This window comes from Chaetodon auriga, chromosome 2 (assembly GCF_051107435.1).
Source record: "Chaetodon auriga isolate fChaAug3 chromosome 2, fChaAug3.hap1, whole genome shotgun sequence".
NCBI lineage: Eukaryota > Metazoa > Chordata > Actinopteri > Chaetodontiformes > Chaetodontidae > Chaetodon > Chaetodon auriga.
The window spans coordinates 17,024,389-17,047,092 of NC_135075.1; the positions used below are offsets into that span (position 1 = coordinate 17,024,389).

The window sequence follows — 22,704 nt, forward strand, 5'->3', positions numbered from 1 at the left end:
CCTTTCCCTCATCCAATGCATGCTGGGATAGCCTCCAGCCTGCTCTGAATAAGGAAAACATTGTGTACGGAAAATGACTGAATGAAGAATAACTGTAAATGATGTAAAATATCTCATTGAGGAAGGATTTAAGTGTCCCTGTGCCTCCGCATGGGCATTTTTTTTTGGAAAACATCATTTACCCATAAACAAATGTGTGGGAAATAACTGTGACAGACGGGCTGAACTCTGGATGTCTTCAATAAATCATGGCTGCCCCTGATTTTGTAGCTTCCCTCTCCTGTTTTCTGTGTGTCTCTTGCTTTTTTGGTTCTCTTACAGTCCCTCTCATTCCGCAACACGTTCTCTTTCTCATTAAAATCCTCCCACCATTCTCCTTGCGTTTCTCCTGCTGTTGTCATTTCCTTTATGTGTTTGCTTCTCCTGTCTTCTCTCTTGTTCTCTTTCTGCTCCATATAGGCACATAAGAAGGTGAAAGTCAGAAAGAGGCCCTAGTGATGGCACATGGCCATATGTGGTAATTGGCATCCTGGTGCTTTGACAGCTGCCACACTATTGTAGCTGTCTTGGATTCGTGGTCATTACATAATGCCTTAATGCATTATAAATGCAGCCAGAGAAAGGTTGTGTGAGAGATGGGGCTGGGTTGGTCTCGGGCACAAACAGTGAGGTGGGAGGCCTGGCTGCAAGCGTTTTCCTTTTTACCTTTGGGTAAAAATTCCCTTTCAGTCTGTAAAGGTGGACTTAAGAAGATTGTGGTTTGGCTTCAGCTGAGAGTTTTTAGGACTCTGAGAGCTGCCAAAGCCAGGACTGACAATGCAGAAGGATCTCTTCACTTCTGCTGTGGAATCACATGTCTCTGCAAGCCTGTGGCCATAGGAGACCGATTCACACACAAGCTCACACAAGCAACACATGCACACTCACACATACACATGGACTATGGGTCACTATGAAATATGTATGTGTATAATATGATGCTAACAAGATGATTGAATATTTTTATAAAGCCTGCATTTTGCAGTTAATTAAAACTGCTCAAACCACTGCCTATGAAGTACAATTTAATTTTTATACATATTTAACTCAAATCAGACAGTATCGGCGATGAACGTCAAGTGCACAGTTACAGGTCCTTTAAACATGTTTGGCTTTAGTAATTGCGATTTTATGCTGATTAAATTAGATTTAATTAGGTTTTAATTACAAAATGTTATTGACTGCCTGAAGTATTGTTCCATACACTGTCTGTTAAATACAGTGTTATTGCATTTTTGACAAGTTTAGCTACAGTAGTATGAGTCACTGAACCTAAAGTGTAGTATTGCTCCACATATTGCAAAACGCTGACTCACTGCTGTGCTTTGACTTTTACTTTTAACAAGAAGCTCGGCTAGAACAGTAACTTAACCCCAGCTGATAACATCTAATTTATCTGTAGCATGATAAATACACTGAACTGCCACTTTGTTACACTTCATTATTCATTAATAATTATTCGCCATTTGAATCACTGAGAAAGTCGAGACGTGGGTAGTGATTCAGAGGTCTGGAACCAGGATAATTTAGCTGGTCTCAAGTGGTAAAAGTTCCTGATGAAGTGATATAGAAATGTGCTTGATGTGTTCAGTCTGCCCTGACATTACCATTATGTGTGCCTACAAGTGCAACAGAGCACATGTCAGACCATACTGGTACAGTCCAGCTGGATCCAGACCTCTGAATCACTGTGCTCACTGACAACTGCTTCATCTGGTAGGAGAAACACTCGACTAGTCGGAGAGAGACTTAGAAACCTCCCACAGGCTCCCCATTTCATTGTCAGACAACAGTTTTCTGATGAAATTCTTCTCGACTTTCACAATTTTATTCGACTTAATTGATCAAATTCTGATTTTACAAAGAGTAGTTTCAGGGCTGTGACGCTCAGAAAAACGTCTTCATCATTTTATAGCTGTTCTTTTTGTCATGATTGTGTATGGGGACCAGTGTGTGTCACAACCCAGCGCTGTTCATGGAGGGCTCGCCATTAACAGTAACATGACGCGCCGGACGGTTTGTTCCAGAGAACCACCTGGGAAGTCATCGATGGAGACTGTTTGGAAAAGGGCAGGCACTTTCAAAATAACTTAACAAAGACTGGATTCTATGACCCATCTTTTAATTCAACCAATCAGATCAATGAACCATCTGATGTAGCAGGAGTGCGAAACTCTTTCTGAAGCCAGTCGAGAGGAGAAAACATCTTTGGCATTGAGAAAGTCCTTCATTGCCGTTCTTTGCTCTTCTTTCGATTAAGAGACACCCTGAACTGATTCTGTAGCAGCATCTATGCTAACCTCTTCAGGAGCTGCCATTAGTGTTTTTGAATGACCAGTCGCACTGTCATCACACCTAAACAACAGCCGCTGCCAGTCTTCCCTCAGAGGACAATGACTGCTCTGAAGGACTGTTGTGTGTCCAGAAGTGCAGAACCTGAAGTGCAGGAGAGTTGAAACTCTCAGTGAGGTGAGTGAAAGAGGTTTTCAGGTCGGTCTTATGTTACTGGATGGCTGAATTCTTGCTGAAAGAAACCACCATTCATTAAAGAGCAACTTTAACACCACCTTCAATCAAATTTTTGCTGACCTCCGTTTTTTTAATTTCTCACCTTGCTGCAGTGACGTACATGTGTGCAGGTGCTCTCTCTGACACGCTGTTGACATCACTGTTGGGTGTCCTTAACAGGTGCAGTAGAGCACACCTCTGACCACATCCAACAGTGGTGCTCAGTGTGAAAACAGTCTCTCAGCCTGCTGTTAAGTTAATCTTTAATGCTGAGGTAACACAAATGTGATGTGAGATATCATTTTCTTTTAAATACTCTAAGTAAAATCTCTGATGTGAGCATGCTGATGTTTTCATTCAAAATTTCGCAGCTGTACAGTGATGCACTCTAAATGCCTTGCAGTATTTCTCAGTGCGTCTCAAAGTCATTCAGTCGGTCAGTCATTCAGTAAGTCAGTCTGCACAGAGTAAGTCACCAGCTCAGCAGCATCTTAGCCTTGCGCTTGGGTCCCAGCCAGTCCTCGGTATAAGCAGTGAGGCCGTGGCTCTCACTGTCAGTCAGAGTAACTGAGAAGTCGGCAGCAGAGGTGAACCCTGGGGACAGTCAGAGTAACGTGGACAGCCAAATAAGGCGACACTGGAGCAAAACAACACCATGGGACGCCTCATCCAATCAAAGTTACAAACAGGAACTCCTCTTTCCATCATTATTATTGTCCCTGTTTTTTTTTTTTCATTCCAAATTACAGTTAGGATAATCACATTAAGCCCATTGGGGAAAAAACAAACTGGAAAAACAAAGAAAGCAGCTGTGGGGAGGGCAAGCAGCTATTTATCAATTTCATCGTGTCTCTGCTTGCCTCCGCCTCATCTCTCCCTCTCATTCCTCTCTGCGTCCCCCTTGTTATGAGGCAATCATGTGGATCTTTATGAAATCTGATCTGTATCAGCAAAAAACAAGCGCACTGCACACTCTGTCTCCTGCCCTCCTTCTCTATCAGTTCTCTGTTGTAACCCTCCATCTTGTTCTCCTTCACCCATCTTTATTCCCCCCCTTATCTGCGTCTCTCACATCACATCACTCCCTCTAACTCTCTTCCCCCATCTCCATCTCAAGTATACATTTTTGATGGCTCTCATCCTGCCTTTCCTTCACACATGGATCCAATTCCTGCATTAGCTTTGTGAGATTTGTGTGCATTTGTGAGTGTGTGTGCGTGTGCGTGTTCAATGATATGATACACGTCAAAGGTCATGAGCCGGGACCAGAGCCCACAGTTCTGCAAGAACACTGCCAACAGGATGCTCGAGCACTGTGGTTTCATGAAGAACAACGACTTGCTGCCAGAAATAGAACCTTTTAGCAGCAAGGGCCCACAGAGACTTGGATATGGATCAAATAATGAGAGCAAAGCATCCTTGGCAAACACACACACACACACACACACACACACACACACACACACACACACACATATTTATATTTTTAATTTTATGCTTATTTGGGTAACATCTGATACTATTAATCATACCAACTAGGGCTCCATCTACTTATTTTTAATTATCCGTTAATTTAGGGGTTCTTGTCCTGATTGATTAATTGTATGTCCTGTAAAATGTCAGAAAAAAGTTACATTCATCACAATCACAACTTCCCTCTTCACATGTCTTCTTTTGTTCAACCAACAGTTCAAAACCTAAAAACTGTGGAGGCTAAATTGAAATTGAATCTTCTGTTTAACATGCACACTGTCAAATGAAATAATAAACCTGTTTCTGTGAAAAACCAGTATGTGCCAGTTTTTGTCATGTGTACAAGACACAACAAGTGAGCACATGCTCCTGCTAATCTGATGGATGCAGCCTCTAATATGCAGAATTGCGCAAAAAAAACTGTCTTAAGTTAATGAGAAAACAATCACACCACAATGTCCATTGAGTCGCTGTTCTAGTGCTTTCAATCATATCTCATATCTTCATCAGCAAATGCAAATTGCCTGCTTGTTGCCAAATTATAGATGCTCAAAGTTTTTACAATTGCATGATGACTGGGCAAACCCATCCCAAAGCTCCAGATCAGTGACTAAATGGTGCTTGTGGTGAGATTATTTCCTCATCCGTCCAGGGTCAAGACTGAACCGTGAACCCCTGTCATGAGTTGATTAAATCTGATGCATTTGTAGAAGTTTATACTCTTTAAAAGTAGAAAGCAAAGAAAACATTCTTTTTCACAGAAAAACATCTGAACTTGCCACAGGAGGAAAGCACAGGTGTAAATAATAGAATTAAGCACGCTGAATTCCATTTAGCAGCTTCGGTTTCAGGGTCCTGGTATGTGCAAGTCACACTGTCATGTATAACTGGGACACTTGAACACCGTTAATGTTATTAGTAAATCTGTGCTTTTTCTGGGGAAAACTGTCTGCTGTGAAGAAGCCTGTTGCTACTAGCACCAATCATATTAGCATCATATTACAGTATTTTATGGCTAGTACTTCAGTATATTTACTGTGGTTACATTTCAAATGCAGGCTTTTCAGCCCAAATAGAGTATTTTTCACTGTGATGTTGCTTTTTCACTTACACACCCATCCAATCTGACCATACACTGTACATTTTAGGGATTTCTACAAGGTTTGAGTTACAGAGAGAGTATCAGAATTTTTGTGTTTTTTAACCCATCATAGTTGGAAATATCAGCCAGTTAACTACTGTGTTCATAGACATGATTGATATAATAGCATCAGCAAACATCAATCGTTCATATGCAGCCCACGTATTACAATTAAAGTAAATAAATTAAATCAATGCAGACTCCAATCCTGTGAAGGATTCGAGCATTTTCGCAGCACTGGCATGAACAACATCCCTGCGACCACAGAATAACCCCCTAAGTTACAAGTGTGAAGAAGAGAAGAAAAAGCAATGACAGCTACGGGGAGAGCTAGAAGGGATCTTTGCTTCACACACAAACACACACACACACACACACACACACACACACACACACACACACACACACACACACACTCACACATGTTAAAAGATGGAACACTGCATACATCACAGAGGTGCACAAAGTTTCCCACTTTTTCCTCTCCTGTGTGCGTTTGTTGACAGGTGTGAGACACCGTGCACTCCATCATTCCCCAGGAAATGCTCTCAGAGACAGAATCAAACTTCAACCAAACTAGAATGCAGACAAAGAAAAAAAGCTCCTTCTCGGAGATCACAATGCGGTATCACCATGCAGTGCGTACAGCAGCTGAGCACTGCAGTTTGGGGATCAGGATGCTTGGAATGCTGCGGTTTATCAATTTCTTGCAAATTGGGCTGAAAGAAATTGAGATTCATCCCAGTGCCTCGCTCTTTCTCTCCCCCCTGTTCCTCTCTCAATTTGTCTCTTCTTGCCTCTTCTTAAATCACATCCAGTCAGTCCTAAAGACAGCTACACAAGTACATAAAACACAACTGTTTTTCTCCTAGTCAAGTAGAAATTATGGGATTTTATTATGAATCACTGTTAAATTTCTATTCATGCTGTTTATTGAATGTCTCTTGGCAGGTGATCTGGTGCAGTGTCAGGCGCAGCAGGGGGCCACGGTGTTACCAAGGATTCTGGAGAGTAGTGCAGAGTCAGGGAGAACATTATGTTTTGTCATGTAATGCGGAAGATGGACACAATGTACAGCATAATGCAAATAAATGCAAACTGTATCCCTGCAAAAGATATGCTGCTGCCTTTGTGCAGCTTTTAATATCCAATTAAAACGGCCCCACAGAGGTTTAAGGCTGCATTTTGTGCTGTTGCTGTTGAGTGCATTGCTGTACAGTGCAGCCATTACTGGACAATAGACAACAAAATACTAATATACACCACCACAAATTATTAGATTGCATTTGATTGTGCATGTGCTTTTGTTAATGCATTCTATAGGATGTATTTTGTGGTACAAGCAGCCATATGTACATATATAACATATGCAATGACTTCATGAACAATTCTCAAACTAAAGGAAAAGTTGTATAGTACAGTCCTAACATATGAATAAAGACAATAGGAGGCCTAAAAATTGAGTGTTAAGAAATAAGCCTGTCACAAGCAAATCACTTCAAACTAGGTGTGAAAGGGATGCTGCTGTGCTGACACACAAGTAATGTGTGTCACATACAGTTAACTTATCATTGCATTGCAGTAGGTGAGATGGACTTAAGTTACTCCGGTGCGTCATCTATATTTAAAGAGCCTTACAAGATGTGATGATTCCTATCATTCCTCGCTGGAGAGCACAGCCCAGCTGACTACAGAGGGTTGGGACTTTTAATGCAGTAAGTTATGGTGTAATAATTAAACCGGTGTCCCAGATTTAGTGTCTGGCAGTTCTCATCGCAAAATATTTTGGTATATGCAAAATTCAGCATGTAGTGTCTCAGCTGGATTCCTGACCCAGTTCACACTGTTTGTCCACTTACAGGCCCAGTCTGGGACTGCACCTGACTGCAGTCCCAGACTGGGCCTTTAAGTCACAAGAGTGTGAGACACTGTCACCAAAACACTGACATTTTCTACATGATTCAGTAAATTGAACACATTCAGTGACAAGTTTCCTGTCTCCCATTTATGTGAATGGATTTACAGTTAAAAAAAAAAAAAAAAAAAACTTTCAGGACACATTTTTAAAACACATGCTGTTGTAATGTTCAGGAAATCTATACATTTAATTTTGGGTATTTCAGGTATTGACTATATGTGCATGCTTTTTAGATCAAACCTTTCCATCTATACTCTAATATATTTGTGTTGTATCTGCTGTATAATGTCAATCTAATGGTCATGCAATTTACACTGTATCATATGTGTCAGCTGAGGGAAAGCAGCTTTAATTCATTCTGAAGCCTCAGTTGCTAACTCAGCAAATGACACACAGGCAGGCTGACTGCTGCTGTCTTGTTGGTGGGAAAACAAGATTGAAACTCTGGTTCTCTTTGTCCTCGCAAATAATTAAACAGCTAATTTTCCCGCAGAACCTTTGATGACGAGCAGTTAGTCTCACAAATAGAATTATTAAATTTCCATTCAGGATATATTCAGTCACTCATTCTTGACCATCTTCCAGCACACACCATGCAAGACACAGACACACACCTCTCTCTGCATTCATTTTTACATACATCACCAGTGGCCACATGCGCAAACCAAACATTTGGCTCGAACTCACGTGAAGCTCAAGACAATATTAGTGACAGATCCACATAACAACCTCATTGTCTTCCACTTTGCCGGATCTGAACGCCATTGAATCTCTTGTGCCACATAATGCAAAGTTAGAGGGGGATTAGAGATGCCTGATGCTAAATATTTGAATTAATTTGAGGGGATTAGGAACCAGGCTCCGGCTCCCTCGAGGTACAGTATAATGGATTTATCCTTCAATGATATGACCGCATCCCTTTAGTTCATATTTACTTTCATTTATTTTTCACTTCGCTATGAGTTGGAGAAGCTTTCTAAGAAGAATGACACCATGGATAATCTGAACGGGGTCACTTATATAAACAATATGGATGCTACATGACAACTCAAGTAGCAAACTCTTGAAGAGTTTAGAAGTAATCACAAGTTATAGCTCAAACTAAGATCAATACTGTACCTGAGACACTCACAGCCTACAAAGTTGCCTTCAAGAACACTTTGAAGAAAATAACAGAATGCTTTCTTATGACACCACGGGCAGCTTGTTCTCCCAGGTTGGTGTTACTGCTGCAGCTTGAGAAAATCAATTTTGGGCCTTGGGATTGGAAACTGGGCAACATTAAAGTCCAAGCAAAGTCCACTGCAGCGCCCCTGTCTGTCACTGAGAAACTTAGAGGTATCTTCCTGCCGAACATGTGCAGGGACTTTTTGCAGGAGGAGGGGGCTGCAACATTCGACTGACTGACCAACAGCGTGACTCATGCTATTGGCTAGTCACAGCTAAAAACCCTCTCTTACAAAAGCAGTGCTGGTGGAAAACTATTTCTGGGCTACACTCTAAATATACTCATGAAGGACAACCTTAAAGCAGCAATAGCTGAACAAGCTGTAAACACAACACTGGCTGTTCAAATGTCAGAAATTCACTCTGCCTTTAGCTTTGTTTGGGTCTCCATCAGCGACCCCTGTGGATGACCTACAAGTCGTCATGTCATCCATTGTCAGTATAAAATGACTGACTACAGCAGCTTTAAATGACCAAATTATTAATGAATACCTTTCTGGACAAAGTGTCCCTTCTAATGAAATTTTAAAATCTATCTGATGCAACCGTCAACTGCGGCCACCTATCTGATATATTTTGGTGGAGGAGGAGGAGATGCACTGAGTGCCTCTGCAGAGGCTCCTGTGTGGGAGCGTTTGTTAAAACTGTTCCTCAGCTTGTGGGATTGTTGGTTAAAAGAGAAAGAGGCAGTTCCAAGGAAATCCTCAAACAAGAGCGTTAAAAAGTCATCATTTCATGACGCGTTCAAAGAACGTTTCAAATCCATCTCCAGAGTATTTTGGCAATTTGATGCCTTCATCATGGAGCAGCACACGGAGCCGCGCAGAGAAAAGGCTTTGTTTCCAAAAGTGCCCCAGAATTATTTTTTGATTTATTTCTGCATTTTGTATTTTTGTATTGCGGCGCTTGGAGCTGCAGCGTTGCATCGCGTTAGTATGAACACTGACTATTATGGTTAATTTATGATGATGCTTTTCTCTCCCGCTCCGTCTCCCCCTGTTTCCACACAGCTCTCTCACACAGCTCTCTCTCCCTCTTTCTTTCAGCTGAGGCTTCTCAGGACCGGGCCATCGTTGCAGACAGAAGGAGGGTAGGGTCTATAAATAGATATTGGACCAATTATAAAGCAGATGTTCCCCTGTACGATGGTGGGAGAGCACTGTCGCGCAGGAGGGGGTCTGTGGTACTTTCACTATCTCTCTGCGCTCTTATTCTCTGTTGTTTTACTCTCCGTCTCTGAGTTTCTCTCTTCTTCTCTGGCTCCGTCTGGCTTTCTCCTTCCCTCTTTCATCACCTTTTAATCAAACACCTCCTTCATTAGTATTTCTTCATAAAAACACCAAGCATTTTTTTTTTCTCTTGCTGTTATCTACGTCAAAACACGATCACATGCGCGCACGTACACGCCGGCTCACGTGTATGATCGCTTGCACATTCTCAGTCAACCTTTCTAAATAAACCTTGGCGTCTCAGCTTGACTGACAGCCTTGTAACAGACTGTGGCACCGAACATCCATTTGTTGCTCACTGTTCACATCTCTCTAAATTGCATCCCCATCACCAGGTTGTTTAACACAGCTCCGACTGGTATTTCAACAATTGTTATCATTCCTCAAACAATCCTACATGAACGACAAGCCCTTTTATCATGATCAGCAGCTGTAATACAAACAGCTTTTTGACTTATTACAATTCAAAGCCAGCATATCCACAACGTCATTTGGACCAACAGCAAGTTTAATTAAAGATATCTGTGATTCATTTCTCACTAATTAAAATGTTAATACTTGATGTTAACAATTGATTTGTTACTAGGACATGTGAACATATCCATAATGTCATTTTGACTAATTGTAATTCTAATTAATAACATCTACAGTTCAGTCCTCACTAGTGGAAATGTAGATACCTACAACGGTTGTTACATTGCAGATGTCATAAATGCAATTCTAAATATGTAAAATTCCACTTGGCAAAATGTCCTTGTAGGTATCATCAATAATGTACATACATGAAATAAAGAAGATGGTAGTTTGGGCAACATATGTGATATAAATATGGTAACATATTAGCATTTGTTGAATATTCATGAAGCGTAAGACCTATTTAAAATCGACCAGTGGCTTTGTGGTCCTTCGCTGATATCACAGCCACATATCTGAAGTTGTTATTAGAATATCAGATTAAATTGGAAATGCAATTGCTGAAATGGGAAATTACATTTCCACTAGTCACAATCCTTTTTCTAGGAGGAAATTCAATTGCAGATACCTGTAATCGTTATTCTTACTCGTGGAAGAGGGACGACTGATTTCTATAATGAAATCAAAGATATCTGTAAATCAGTTTTGAATGGTCCAAATGTCCTTTCTGCATGTGAAAATCTATTTGGAACATGTCCACATTGTTTTCCACATGTGTTTAATTAACATTTTAACTGCGTGACATTTTGGCATGTCCAAATCTAATTTCCACTGGTGAAAACTAAATCACCACTAGTCAAGCCCACTGATCAAAGGTTAAACAGGCTCTTTGAGAAAGTCAACGTCTTCCTACATGTAAAAAAAAACTGCTCTAATTTATACTTTTGATTCCAGGCTGGAGATACCATTTGGGACTTTGTGGTGAATAAGCATAATCTAAAATATCCAAATATGGAATCGCCCTCGGTTATCAACACTTTAATCAGCACTGCCATCTCTCTGTAATTTGAGGGGAAATCCTCTTCGATAACAGATTTTGCTCATATTACCCCCGTAATCTGCGACAGTTCAATCAGTGTCTGTGAACTATCTGCAGACAGAAACACATCTCTTACAGAGCAGAGTGTGAAGCTGGACTGAGCTTGTGTTGTTATCAAGAGAGAACTGCAATAAATGAGATACTGTTTTTAATACAAAACGCCACAAGTGATTTTCCCACCAAAACACCAGATGTGCAGCACAAACAAAAACAAGTATAATAATCCTGAAAGTTTGATCACAAGTCCAACAATACCTGATCCTGTTAGGAGGAACTTTTTTTTTTTTTTTTTTTTTTTTAGCATGGCTACGCTTTCCTCCTCGTCTGTCCTCGACATCACTGCAGTTCCAGTCATCTCCATCTTCAACGTTATCGTCACCTTGATCGGTAACAACACGGCCATCATCAGTTTCACTGATGAGTGATAAGGCTGTGTTAGATCTGCAGCAGCAAGGCAAAAGCCCAATCCATGCTAAGTAGGTTAGGGGGGTAAATCTTCAGGTCTCCAGAGGCTGAGCGCTCTTTCCCTCTGTGTCTCTCTCCCTGTCAGCATCTGACAAGCTCACCAAGGCTGAGCTGAAAAATACCCATAACATCCACCTCCGCAGTCCTCTTTACTGCCATGCTCTCCTTCACTCCCTGCCACGATCTATTCTTTACTGTCTGTCTTCCACTTTGCTCCACGTATTTCTTTTTAGTCCTTCCATCTACCACGACCTCCTCGCTCCAACTTCTGCAGAATCTCCCTTCTCATACACACTCTTATGCACTACAGCAAGTAACACATGTACATTCACATATCTACACTTCAAAAACTAAAGATTTTACTCCCTAAATCCTGGTATTTATTCAGCCTACAGTTGCTCTGATAGCCTGTAGGCCAGCTTAACTGACAGTGCATCTTGGCTGCAATTTGCAACATGACTCACTGGAGTTGACGTGAAACTTTGTGACAGATGACACAGCCACACTTGACTCACAGTAACAGTGAGGCATAGTCTAATTCAAATTAGGCAAGTGATTTATTTTAGGATGAAGGCAATAGGCTTTCTCAGCTACCTGTTAACAGTGATGACTGTTCAGGTGCGTATGAATGATTGTGAGTGATGGAAAGATGCGTTGTGCTGCGTTCAGTGGTAGTATAAAAAGCTTTGTTTGGGAGAGGCTCTGGGCGTGATTTGGATGCTCACGAGTGTCTGTCAGAAAGGGCAGACATAGCTTTGTTCAAGTGTTATACACAACCCTGATTCCAAAAACATGGGACGCTGTGTAAAACATAAATAAAACAGATGGTGATCATTTTGCTTTTTGACTGAACTCAATAGAAAACAGTGCAGAGACAATATATTTAATGTTTCATCTCATCAACTTCATTGATTTTTGTAAATATCTGCTTGTTCTGGATTTGATGCAGCAACATGATTGAAACACGTTGGGACAGGATCAACTAAAGACTGGGAAAGATGTGGAATGATCCAAAAACACCTGTCCGGAACATTCCACAGGTAAACAGGTTCACTGGTAACAGGTGATAGTATCATGATTGGGTATGAAAGGGGCATCCTGGAAAGGCTCAGGCGATCACAAGCGAGGATGGAGAGAGGTTCACCACTTTGTGAACACATGACTGTATGAAGGATGTTTGTACATGGGCTCAGTAACAGTTTGTAAAACCAGTAAACTCAGTTTGTTTGCAAGTGACTGCGTTCTGTGGTTATTTAACTTTTACACAGCGCTCCAGCTTTTTTGGACTCAAGGTTATACATTTATTTTGTAACATCGGCTACAAAAGAATGTACCGCTCAAGATAAGGGCCTAAGATCCATCACAGCTAATAGGAAGTGACCAATATGTTACCGGGCACTTCAGCTCAGGCTTGTGTGGTAATTCAGGTTTTTGAGGAGGAAAGAGCATGAGCCCATCAGATCATTAAACACTTCATCACTAAAGGCAAACAGTGGCAAGAACTAGGAAGTTCACGGCTCTCAGCCGGCATGCAACCATTTCACATCCTTACTCAGTTTCACTCAATTGGTGCCATCCGGCCTGTGAGCTGGTCACAGCCAACTTGATAACAATAGTCATCACCGACATTACTCACAAATGTCAGTGAGAATAAATCACCACAGGGCAAATTAAAGCAGAATGTAGCATCTGAATCATCAGAAAAAAATGTACACTCACTGTTAGAGACTCTGTATTCCTGTTAATATACTTTATCAAGACGCTGCATATATCAGGTATGCACTGACTTACTTTGTCACATGATACCACCTCCCTCACCACCACCCACTATGGATGCTATGAATGGGTAGAGCTGTTACACAGCTGCGAGGAGAGGAAACGGATATGCAGAAAAATTAAAGGCGATAGCAGTCAATACAGATAACTCTTATATGTCTTTACAGTGTATGTAGCTCCATATTGAGGAGATGAAGTTACACTAAACCTTAAGCCTTAAGGCATTAAGATGCCTGAACTTATTTTAAAGAAGGATTTGTCAGCCTGATCTGTGAACAGGTCTGTGAAATATTTAGATTTATTCCGTGTTTCTTTCAGAAAACTCGGTCCTTGGTAAGTCGACGTCACACAACCAGCCCATTCCTCCTCTTCTCTTCAGCCTTCGGGCAGTCTCTAATACCGCATGCCTGAATTCATTCTAAATCTGTTTGTGCAGTCGATTGCACAAAAGATTTTTCTTTTCCTTTCTTCCTTTTTTTTAACCATTTTAGCAGTGTTTTAGATGTTTTTGTTTTCCGTGTGAATGCACCACGGCAGATGCTGACTGTGTTTGTAACTCAGTGCAGAGTGACAGCAGCGATTTCATACGCATATATCTATACGATGTTCGTGCATTAGGCTGGTCATTGGGTAAATAACTATGGAACTGGGGGGAAATAAGAAACTTTTCCCTACAGTGAAAAAAGGACACCACTGCATTATCCTTGCAGACGAGCAGCACTGCCTACCTCTGTGAGGTGAGGGTTGGGGTTGAAGCCACACTGGTTGCACACCATGCAGCGGCACTGTGTGCAGGTGTTGAAGTTGGGCTTGTCGTCACCGGTGCCCATCAGGTCGGCGGTTTTGCAGACGGGGCACAGTTTGCTGCTGGGCATGGGTGCAATTTGTGGCACGGAGTAAGGGGAGGTGGGGACACTGCCTCGGTCTGGGGACACAGAGGGGGACCTCCCAGTCCTGCTGCTTCCCACATCCACCTGCAGACTCTTCCTGGCCACATGACCCTGGCCCTGTTCTCCTTGAGGTCCGGCCTGTTTAGGGGTGTCGTGGGAGGCCAACCTGTCCCCTGTCCCAGGACCGCTCTGGACTCCTGCTTTAGGTCCTGGGTCTGATGGAGGTGGTCTAGTAGAGATGATAAAGAGGACACAAAAAGGGGATATTAGACCTGAGTAGCTAAACCTAAACACCTTTGCACTCAAGCATGTCCAAAGTGATGTGTGTGATGAATGTGGATTTTATGTGTATTTCTTGATAAGTTTGTCTACAATTGTAACATATGTTCATTCCATTTTTACATACATTTGTAATTCGTCACATTTGCCTTCTCACCTGTTGTATTTCCTTTGCTTAATTCTTACTTTTAATGCTGGCCCTTTTGGCACAGCATTAATCAGTATGCCACACTACATTTCACTGCACCTATTGTTCCTGTACGTGGGGGGAAAAAAATGAATTCTACTCACTCTTTGTTATTCTTAAACAAACACACACAAACAAACAGTCCTAGTGGAAAATCACTGCAGCCCATGGCAGTCCGTTAATCACAGACACGCACACATTTCACTTACGTCAGCACAGACTTTCCACTCTTTACACATTGATTCGATCACGTCTATAAGTCAGACACTGGAAAGAGGTTTTTCCAGCTTAATTTTTCTTTTGTCGGTCACTGTAAAACAAAATCACAGCAACCCCTTTTGGGGCAATTGGGGGAAAGACTAGGGGGGAGGGGGTGATTAGAGAAGAACAGAGTGTAAAAAAGGAAAGATGAAATTAGTGATTGAGGGAAATGATGAATATAGCTTTGCAACCTAGTTTGTAGACCTCGTAACATTGCAGCACTGCACAGTAAATATATGTAGCGTATACAAGTATATATTTTAGATGAGCTGCATTCAATGTTTCCTCCAGTGGGTTTTAATGCCAGTAATCTCTACTTAATTTCAACAAGGAGCACTACTTCTTCCTGAGTGGTATATTTTGGAAGTCTTCAGCTGTGAGATGCACTCGGTCCACATGCCATTAAAAGGCTTTATTGTTGTTCATAGTGTGATATCAGACTACTCAAAACCTTGGCCAACAGAGAGGCATATGTTGAATATTTTATATTGGCTCTATCAGTTTCTGTGAAGTGCTCCTTGTGGCTTGTTTTCACTCTTTGAAGCTGTTGTGTTCTGGAACAAAGGTAGTGTATCAGACAACAGCATTGTAAACTTTTGGTTTTCTTGCTCATTCGGGCCCTCGGGCGTTCACGCCAATGGTTAAATAGCAGTGGAGGATTTCCACTGTCATAACAACTTAGACCTTGTTTTGTCATGCACATCATCTTCAAAGACAGTCTCACCAGCAGCTCGGCACCCACAGCGAGCGAATCGTGGAAATAAAGGGAGGAATAAGAGAATTAAAATAGAGCACGTTAGCAATTATGAGTCATAGCTGATGACTGGAGCTGCTGCACTACTCCTTCTTCCACTCTCCACAGGAGTCCTGTGTTCACTGTGGTGAGCCCGTCAGGAAAAACCTGCACTTTTCTAACCATTACTAGACTGTTCCATTTGAAATTCAACACAGTCCTGACACTGTGCTGACCCCCACTCTCACTCTGTTTGAGGCTAAACTGGAATTTTGAGGATTTTTCTAAAGCTCTACTGACCACTGATAGACAGAGTGGACAACTCAAGTCTGTCCTCACAAGATAGAGGCTAGTTTCACACAATAATTATCACATGAATGGCAAATACAGCAAGAGGAGTCTCTTATGATTTATGCAAAGCCACAGGCATGGCTTAATGATACTCCAAAAAGAGCCTTTAAACAGGAAGACACTATTTTAAAAGATTTCCTTAGATATTCTCATCCATCAGTGAATGGGAATCCACTGAGAACAACTTGTGGTTTTGTGTCTAAAGCACTGCAAATTGCATGCTTTATTACAAAGTGCTTAGAGAAGGGCTTGTAAGCTGCCAGTCTTATGTAATGGGTGCTCCCTGTGAAACTTTCTAACATGAGGAAGCAGAAATATAGTTCAATTTTCTACACAGCGGCAATAATACATGTGATAATATCCCAGGGTCATTTAAAGGAATTGTTGAACATTTTGGGAGATACGTTTATTTCTGTCTTGAAAGCTGGATGAGAATATTGATACCACTCTCACGTCTATCCATAAATATGAAGGTACAGCCAGCAGCTGGGTGGCGTATCTTAGCACAAAGACTGGAAACATGGAGGAACAATTAGCTTGACAGCTTGCTAGAAACAACTTGATGTTCTCAGCTTTTATACGAATCAAACATACAAGATGTAGTGTGTTAATTAGTGAGCTTTGGAAGTGCTAGTGGGTGTATTTTGTTATCTTTGGACAGTGCCAGGCTAGCTGTTTCCCTCTGGTTCCAGTCTTTAGGCTAAGCTACGTTAAGCTAACAGGCTGCTAGTCCAGACATGAGAGTGGTGTCGATCTTCTCATCTAACTTTTGGCAAAAAGTGAATAAGGGTAATGAGGGTGGAAAAAGTTCAGGTTTGGGATTTGAACCAAACACAGTAGGAGGGTTTATGTGTGTTAACAGAATACTGAAGTGGGGAACATCAGACCCTGGGAACAAAGACACACTCCTGCCTCAACAAGTCAGGACAAGTCAACACAACATTTCTCAGTGGCTGAGTATGGATGGTGTCACCATCCAGAGTAAATATGCTGGTTTGAAAATTTTAGGATACTCCATCACACAGATATACTAACCATTGGGGGAAAAGCAATAACAGAAACAAAGTATTTCCCCTTTTTCAAAACACCCAATATTTTACAAGGCACAGAAAAAAGCCAAGAAAGCATCAGAGCCTCTCCAGCTCCTGACAACAACTTTGATTAAAATGTAATGTTCAAATCCATTTTCAGTTTGAGTACAAAACAAGAAAGGATTCTTTCAACATCATATCAAAGGTAAGGTCAGTAACCTCTCCGCAGCCAAGTGTGCCCATTTCTCTGGTATCCGGCAGTGCTGCACCAATACCACGTTGTAACTGACAATACCGATTCTAAGAGCATAAATCAAAGTACCGGCTGGTACAAAGTGTCGACCCGTTGCATTACTGTGAAGGGGTTTGCCGTACAATAAAAAGAAGAAAACAAATTACATAGGTCCCTTTACAAATAAAACATGCAGAAATCTATCATCCTTTGAAAAAAACAGTTGCCTCACATATCTGATTTGTCAAATATGTCTCTTGCAACAGGGGAAATTATCTGATCGATGGGTTGTTAATTTTAGCCTGACAGAGTATATCTGTATCAGCATCCCTATAATGGAGATTCTATATGTTTCTCATTGATTTACTCCTCTGTCCATTGGGAATGAAACTGGGTAGCTCAGGCTTCGGAGTGAAACCTATCTTGCGCCGTCCATTTAGTAATATTTAAAGGTCAAACCAGAAAGGTTCGGGATCCATCAGATTTAAATGCATGTTAGACTGCGTCGTTTGTATGTAATGGCTTAATGCATCTTAAAGGCATCAACTGAGGAATGAATCCACCATGAAACGTCTGCTCATGGACATTGGACTAGAACGCTGTTTGTACAAGGCTTCAAGAATATCAGTGACTGCTGACCTTTTAGATGTAAAATGGAAAAAGGTAAAGATTTTTTTCACAGAGGGAAATACATGGACTTTTAAGTAGTAGATTTCATTTTGTCATGCTGTGGCTGTTGGATACCTTGATTGTTAAACAAGAGGTTTGCTGTGTTGAAGTGTTTTAGTAAGATATCAGGATTAAAGTGGAACAAAGAGGACTTGACACACATTCAAGTGATTTCTGACAAAAATGATGACAAAGCATCCTGGTGAAGAAGGAGTTTGTGGTTGATGCTGCTAGCAATCAGAAATCAAAGCAGCAAACATAAAATAAGGGATCAGACACAAAATGAATGTAAGTGGGTTTTTTTTTTTTCAATAAGCTAAAACTGTGACACAACAAATAGTCTCAAGCCAATGATGTTACAATATTCACTAAACTAATCATTGGTGGATAGCAGTGGCATAGGCTACGGCACTTCCACTATTTGCAAACATTTCATCATTTAGTATCAGCCAAGTTTGGCAAACCCTGAAAAAATAACTGATGAGCAGCTGAGACATGAGTGAGGCAGAGCTTACTGCACAGACGAGCTGTTCCCTGTCATGTTGGTCAAATGTGAACGGTAGAGCTGTGGGGCTGAGACTTTAAATCTCCCACCTGCAGTGCCTCACATAAGAGAAGGCTTGTCACATGAAGCAGACTACATCAAAATCACCACAAGTGGCCCTTAAACAGCGATCCCAAAGAGAGCAAACGTAGTGTGTGTCACAGCTACAACTAGGTATTGTTATATGGTGATTGTTCCAGTGTCATTCAGATGAGAGGCAGTGCACCGTAGCTTCACGCAATATGTTCAAGTCAAAGAAGGTTTGAAGGTATTTTCAGAATCTTTTAAGAGTCTTAAACCACATGGATAACAAAACATTTCATCCACTGCACAACAAAAGAGATTTTCCATTTGTTCCCCACACTGCGCCTCTTTTTCCCAAATCAAAACAAAGATGGCAGCCATGAGCGGCATGTGTCCGTGCTCAATTTGAAAAACATGAGGCAAAAATTCCAAAACATAATCAGTTATATTGATGTTTCTTTCCAATATTGTATATTTTCATACAAAATAACACATTTAGAATTTGCTTGTGGGAGCGTGGTCATGTGTCACTTCTCGCTTCCTACATTAGGAAACAAAGTCAACTTGGCAAACGGGTGATGAATCTTTTTTATCGTCAACATATTTTTTCATCCAGATGGTTAAAAGAGTCTTTGAGGATTGATGGTAATATGTTAAGAACAGCTGTAGGTGTTCTTATATACTTTTCAAATAATTGGTTGCTGAGCTCTGTGACTCTAACATAATGGTCATACATGAGAAGTACGAAATGGCCTTTGGGGCACCAATGTGTCCTCCAAGCACTCTGTCCAGTTCAGCTTCAGCCATAGTTTAGTCCCAATATGTTTGAGAATGGACCATTTACCACCTGGACCAGCGCAACACACTGAGGAAGGATGTTGTACTGGTTCAGGCAGCTTCACCACCTACGTATAATGCTCAAACATTCAATCTTTCCTTTTCTGCGTGTGCTCTAAATAAACTTTCACAAGCTTTGTTGCCTGATATTTGTGTATTTGGACCTCTGAATAACATTACACTGCCAGTGTCTCATAAGTAGCCATTCGTTTTCTGTATCCTACAGCTGTCATAGTATCATAAATAATAAGAGCTGCTTCTGCATTATTTGTTTGAGTTGTGATAACCATTTGCTATGTGTAGGCTACATCGTGAGCAGTGCTTTCTTTGCTGACGGTAAATTAATTATGAGGGCATACTGCTTGTACACTGTGTCTTAAAACACTGCTGCATCTCTTATTTTCATCGGTTTGGCGAACTGTAGCTTTATCAGGGTTTGTAAAGAATTTTCATTGATACTGATGAACATCGCTTGATGATTTACATTGTTTGAAAGGAGCCAACGTCAGTGGCAGATTGCTGTTGATCGGACAGACTGAATCAAGCAGCTCTCAGCACTTATATCATATGCTATTACATGATGGGCAAGTACAGCTCTTCACCAATTCAGACGTCAAACAGAGAACATTGACACGACAGTGAAAACAGCAGCACATTGAGGGCACTGTTGTACAGGAAATATCCGCAGCTTGCATTCAACACAAGGCAGCATTTCTCATTATTCTGAATGCTTGTCAGTTATGGTCATCAGGTCAGGATGACTGTGCACTTAGTCAACGCTGTTATGATTGGAGAACAAAACAAGTATTGTGGTGCTTTGTGGAGCAGAAGGGTAGGGTGACTCCCATCGCTTCATGGATTCATATATAGGCTCAGACTTAGCTCTTTGACTGCGATGAATAAAATATAATATATATGATGTTCTCATTCATATAAGCAGGCAAACTCATAAAACGCTGCCACTCGTTTTAATTAAGATGAAAGTCTCCTATCTACAGTCTCAACCCAGCCACCGTCTCTCTGTTTCTCACACTCTCACAAGTTCTTTGTGGAAGAGTATTTCAAGGCAAAGACTGAACGTAGGGCCACGATCTAAAGAAAAACCATTTTAAGCAGCCACATGATATACTCTCTTTCTCTCACCACTCCTCTCTCAGCACACTCAATCTCTCAGCGCTTGCATTCGCCTTATGAGACGCCTCAGGGTGGATACCAGAGAGAAATCAAGATATAAAAGAATCATGAGGTTACATGGGAGCTATGGGTCTTTAAACCTGCCCGACAGAAAATATACAGAGTGTTTTTTTTTCCCAAACACAAACATACAGACTGGACTAAACATTAGGAAAGGTATATGATTTTCTTGTCGCACGTCTACAGCTCAGCATACCTGACAATCACTCTGCGTAAATGGCACAAATCAAACACTATGTCAATGACACAAGCCTTAGCCTTGAGCGAAGGTTTGTAGAAGGAAAAAAAAATCTATACATCTTTTTAGGTGGCGACCTAAAATGCGAGTACAGAGGGGCTGTAAGATGGTGAGGAAAATCCAAGATGCAGCTGTGCCTCCGCTTGTGCGTATTCAGGTCTACAACTGTTGAGCTGTGTAATTAAGGCAATATCAGATCTTGTTGGAAGGGTAATCCTTCCCACACACCCACACGGTAAATACAGACCTACAGGCTACGACACGTGATGAAACACACATGATTTTGGGAGAGGCTGGTAACTGATCAGCCTGTTGTCAATGGGATTTTCATATGTGGCTGCCAAAATAGTGGAAATGTTGTCATGTAAGGCTGCCACAACACTGCCAATGAGTCTGAGCCCAGTGTCTGGATTTCTTACGGTGAGATACAAAACCACTCTTCCAGAAGAAATTACCCTTTTTTCTGTGCAGTTGATGGCAGGGAAAAAACAATTTCCACCAGCTGCATATTGATTTGGATTGAGACCTGATAAGTGAGACAGCTATGGCATATGGCGTTACGGTCCTGTGCTCACAATGACGCTGCCGATATCTCACGGCAGCATTGTCATCGGGACACAGACGCCTCCTCATCAGGAGGAAGGTGATTTCTCAGAATGACTTTGTAGTTACTGGCATTCATGTCGAAGCATGTTCAGGAAATCAGGCTGTAATGGAACCGACTGAGCCCTCCTTCAACGTGAGATCCAGAGCACTTTGCATCATTTACATCTCTAATTTATTTATCACCTGGAGCTATGGGGGCATTAATATCTGTGAGACGCAGTCCTAAGTATTCATATTTACTTGGCACTGGCTCACTATGAGGAGAAAAATGTCGCTCATTCATTCATGATACTTAGCCACTGATGCCTCGGGACAGACACCGTGAAAACGGGCGTAGAAATGCCTATTGAGGCGTTTGAAAGCCATGTTTACGTATTATTGATTCTACATCGAAAGCGTTGCATATTAAATTTGCCTTCGACCCAAATTGACGTTGAGTAACAGGGCGGTGCTGCCAAAAAGCAGAAATGGGTCTCAAAAGGGGTGGTGAATTGTGTTGACAAGGATATTGAAATAAATAATTAAGCACCCATTCAAGTCTATCTCCACGCAGTCGGTTGATCCTATATCTACGCTCCACACCGTACAGATGTACCGTACACGCCACGCCGCCGTGTAGCCTCCCTGATTTCCCCCCACAGTTCGGCGGAGAAGCGCCCTAGCTATCGCGGCTACCTGTTAATCCCCGGCCCGGGTCCAGCCACACTTCCTCCGGCTGGCGCTCCATTGCTGGGCTTGATGAGCTGTCCAGAGTCCGGTGGTGCTGAAATGGAAGCCGGAGCCCCTGCTGCAGGGACGGCGGCGCCGGGCTGTCCCGCCTGTCCCTCCCCTTCCATACTGGCCTCGTTCCCCATCGCCTCGGGATAGGTCTCGACGGAGAGAAACGATGTTGTAGATGGTTCTACAGCTGTGGAGAAAACTCAGATGAAACTCAGCGCAGCTCCCCTTCCGCCATCATCACCTACAATTCAGCATCCCGCACGGAGCACGCGCACTGACGGAGAGGGTGAGGGAGCGCGCTGACGCAATGGGTGGGAACTTGAGTGGCTCGTACGTGCGCGTTCACGGTGCTCTGTTATCTCGAGTCACTACGCAAATGCCTCTGGAGCCCTCTGAGGCACATGACTGGAGACCACTGGGACCTCCCTGATTCAATTCACGTCTACACCTCATAGACTTTTTTCTTAACCTAAATCATAGGTCGTTGCAAGAGACGTCACTCATCATTGGCTGCATATGTGAAACATGACAGCCCTCTATCACACATGTCTATATTTTTTTTATCTATATTAAATATATTTGGGCGTACTGATCATATAATCACGAAATTCTCTGCAGC

At 41.9% G+C, this 22,704-nt stretch overlaps 1 protein-coding gene across 3 annotated transcripts in view; it reads right to left on the reverse strand.

Annotated features, from left to right (window-relative positions):
• bsnb (bassoon (presynaptic cytomatrix protein) b) overlaps nt 1–22,353 on the reverse strand; it is a 65,712-nt gene extending 43,359 nt beyond the window's left edge. For all 3 annotated transcript variants that reach the window (XM_076758688.1, XM_076758682.1, XM_076758677.1), the window contains exons 1-2: nt 22,041–22,353; nt 14,018–14,408 (exon numbers count right to left, since the gene is read on the reverse strand). In XM_076758688.1, coding sequence (XP_076614803.1) covers nt 14,018–14,408; nt 22,041–22,219 — 570 coding nt within the window. In that variant the 5' untranslated portion in view covers nt 22,220–22,353. The remainder of the gene's footprint in view (nt 1–14,017; nt 14,409–22,040) is intronic.
• Between the last annotated feature and the right edge of the window lie 351 nt (nt 22,354–22,704).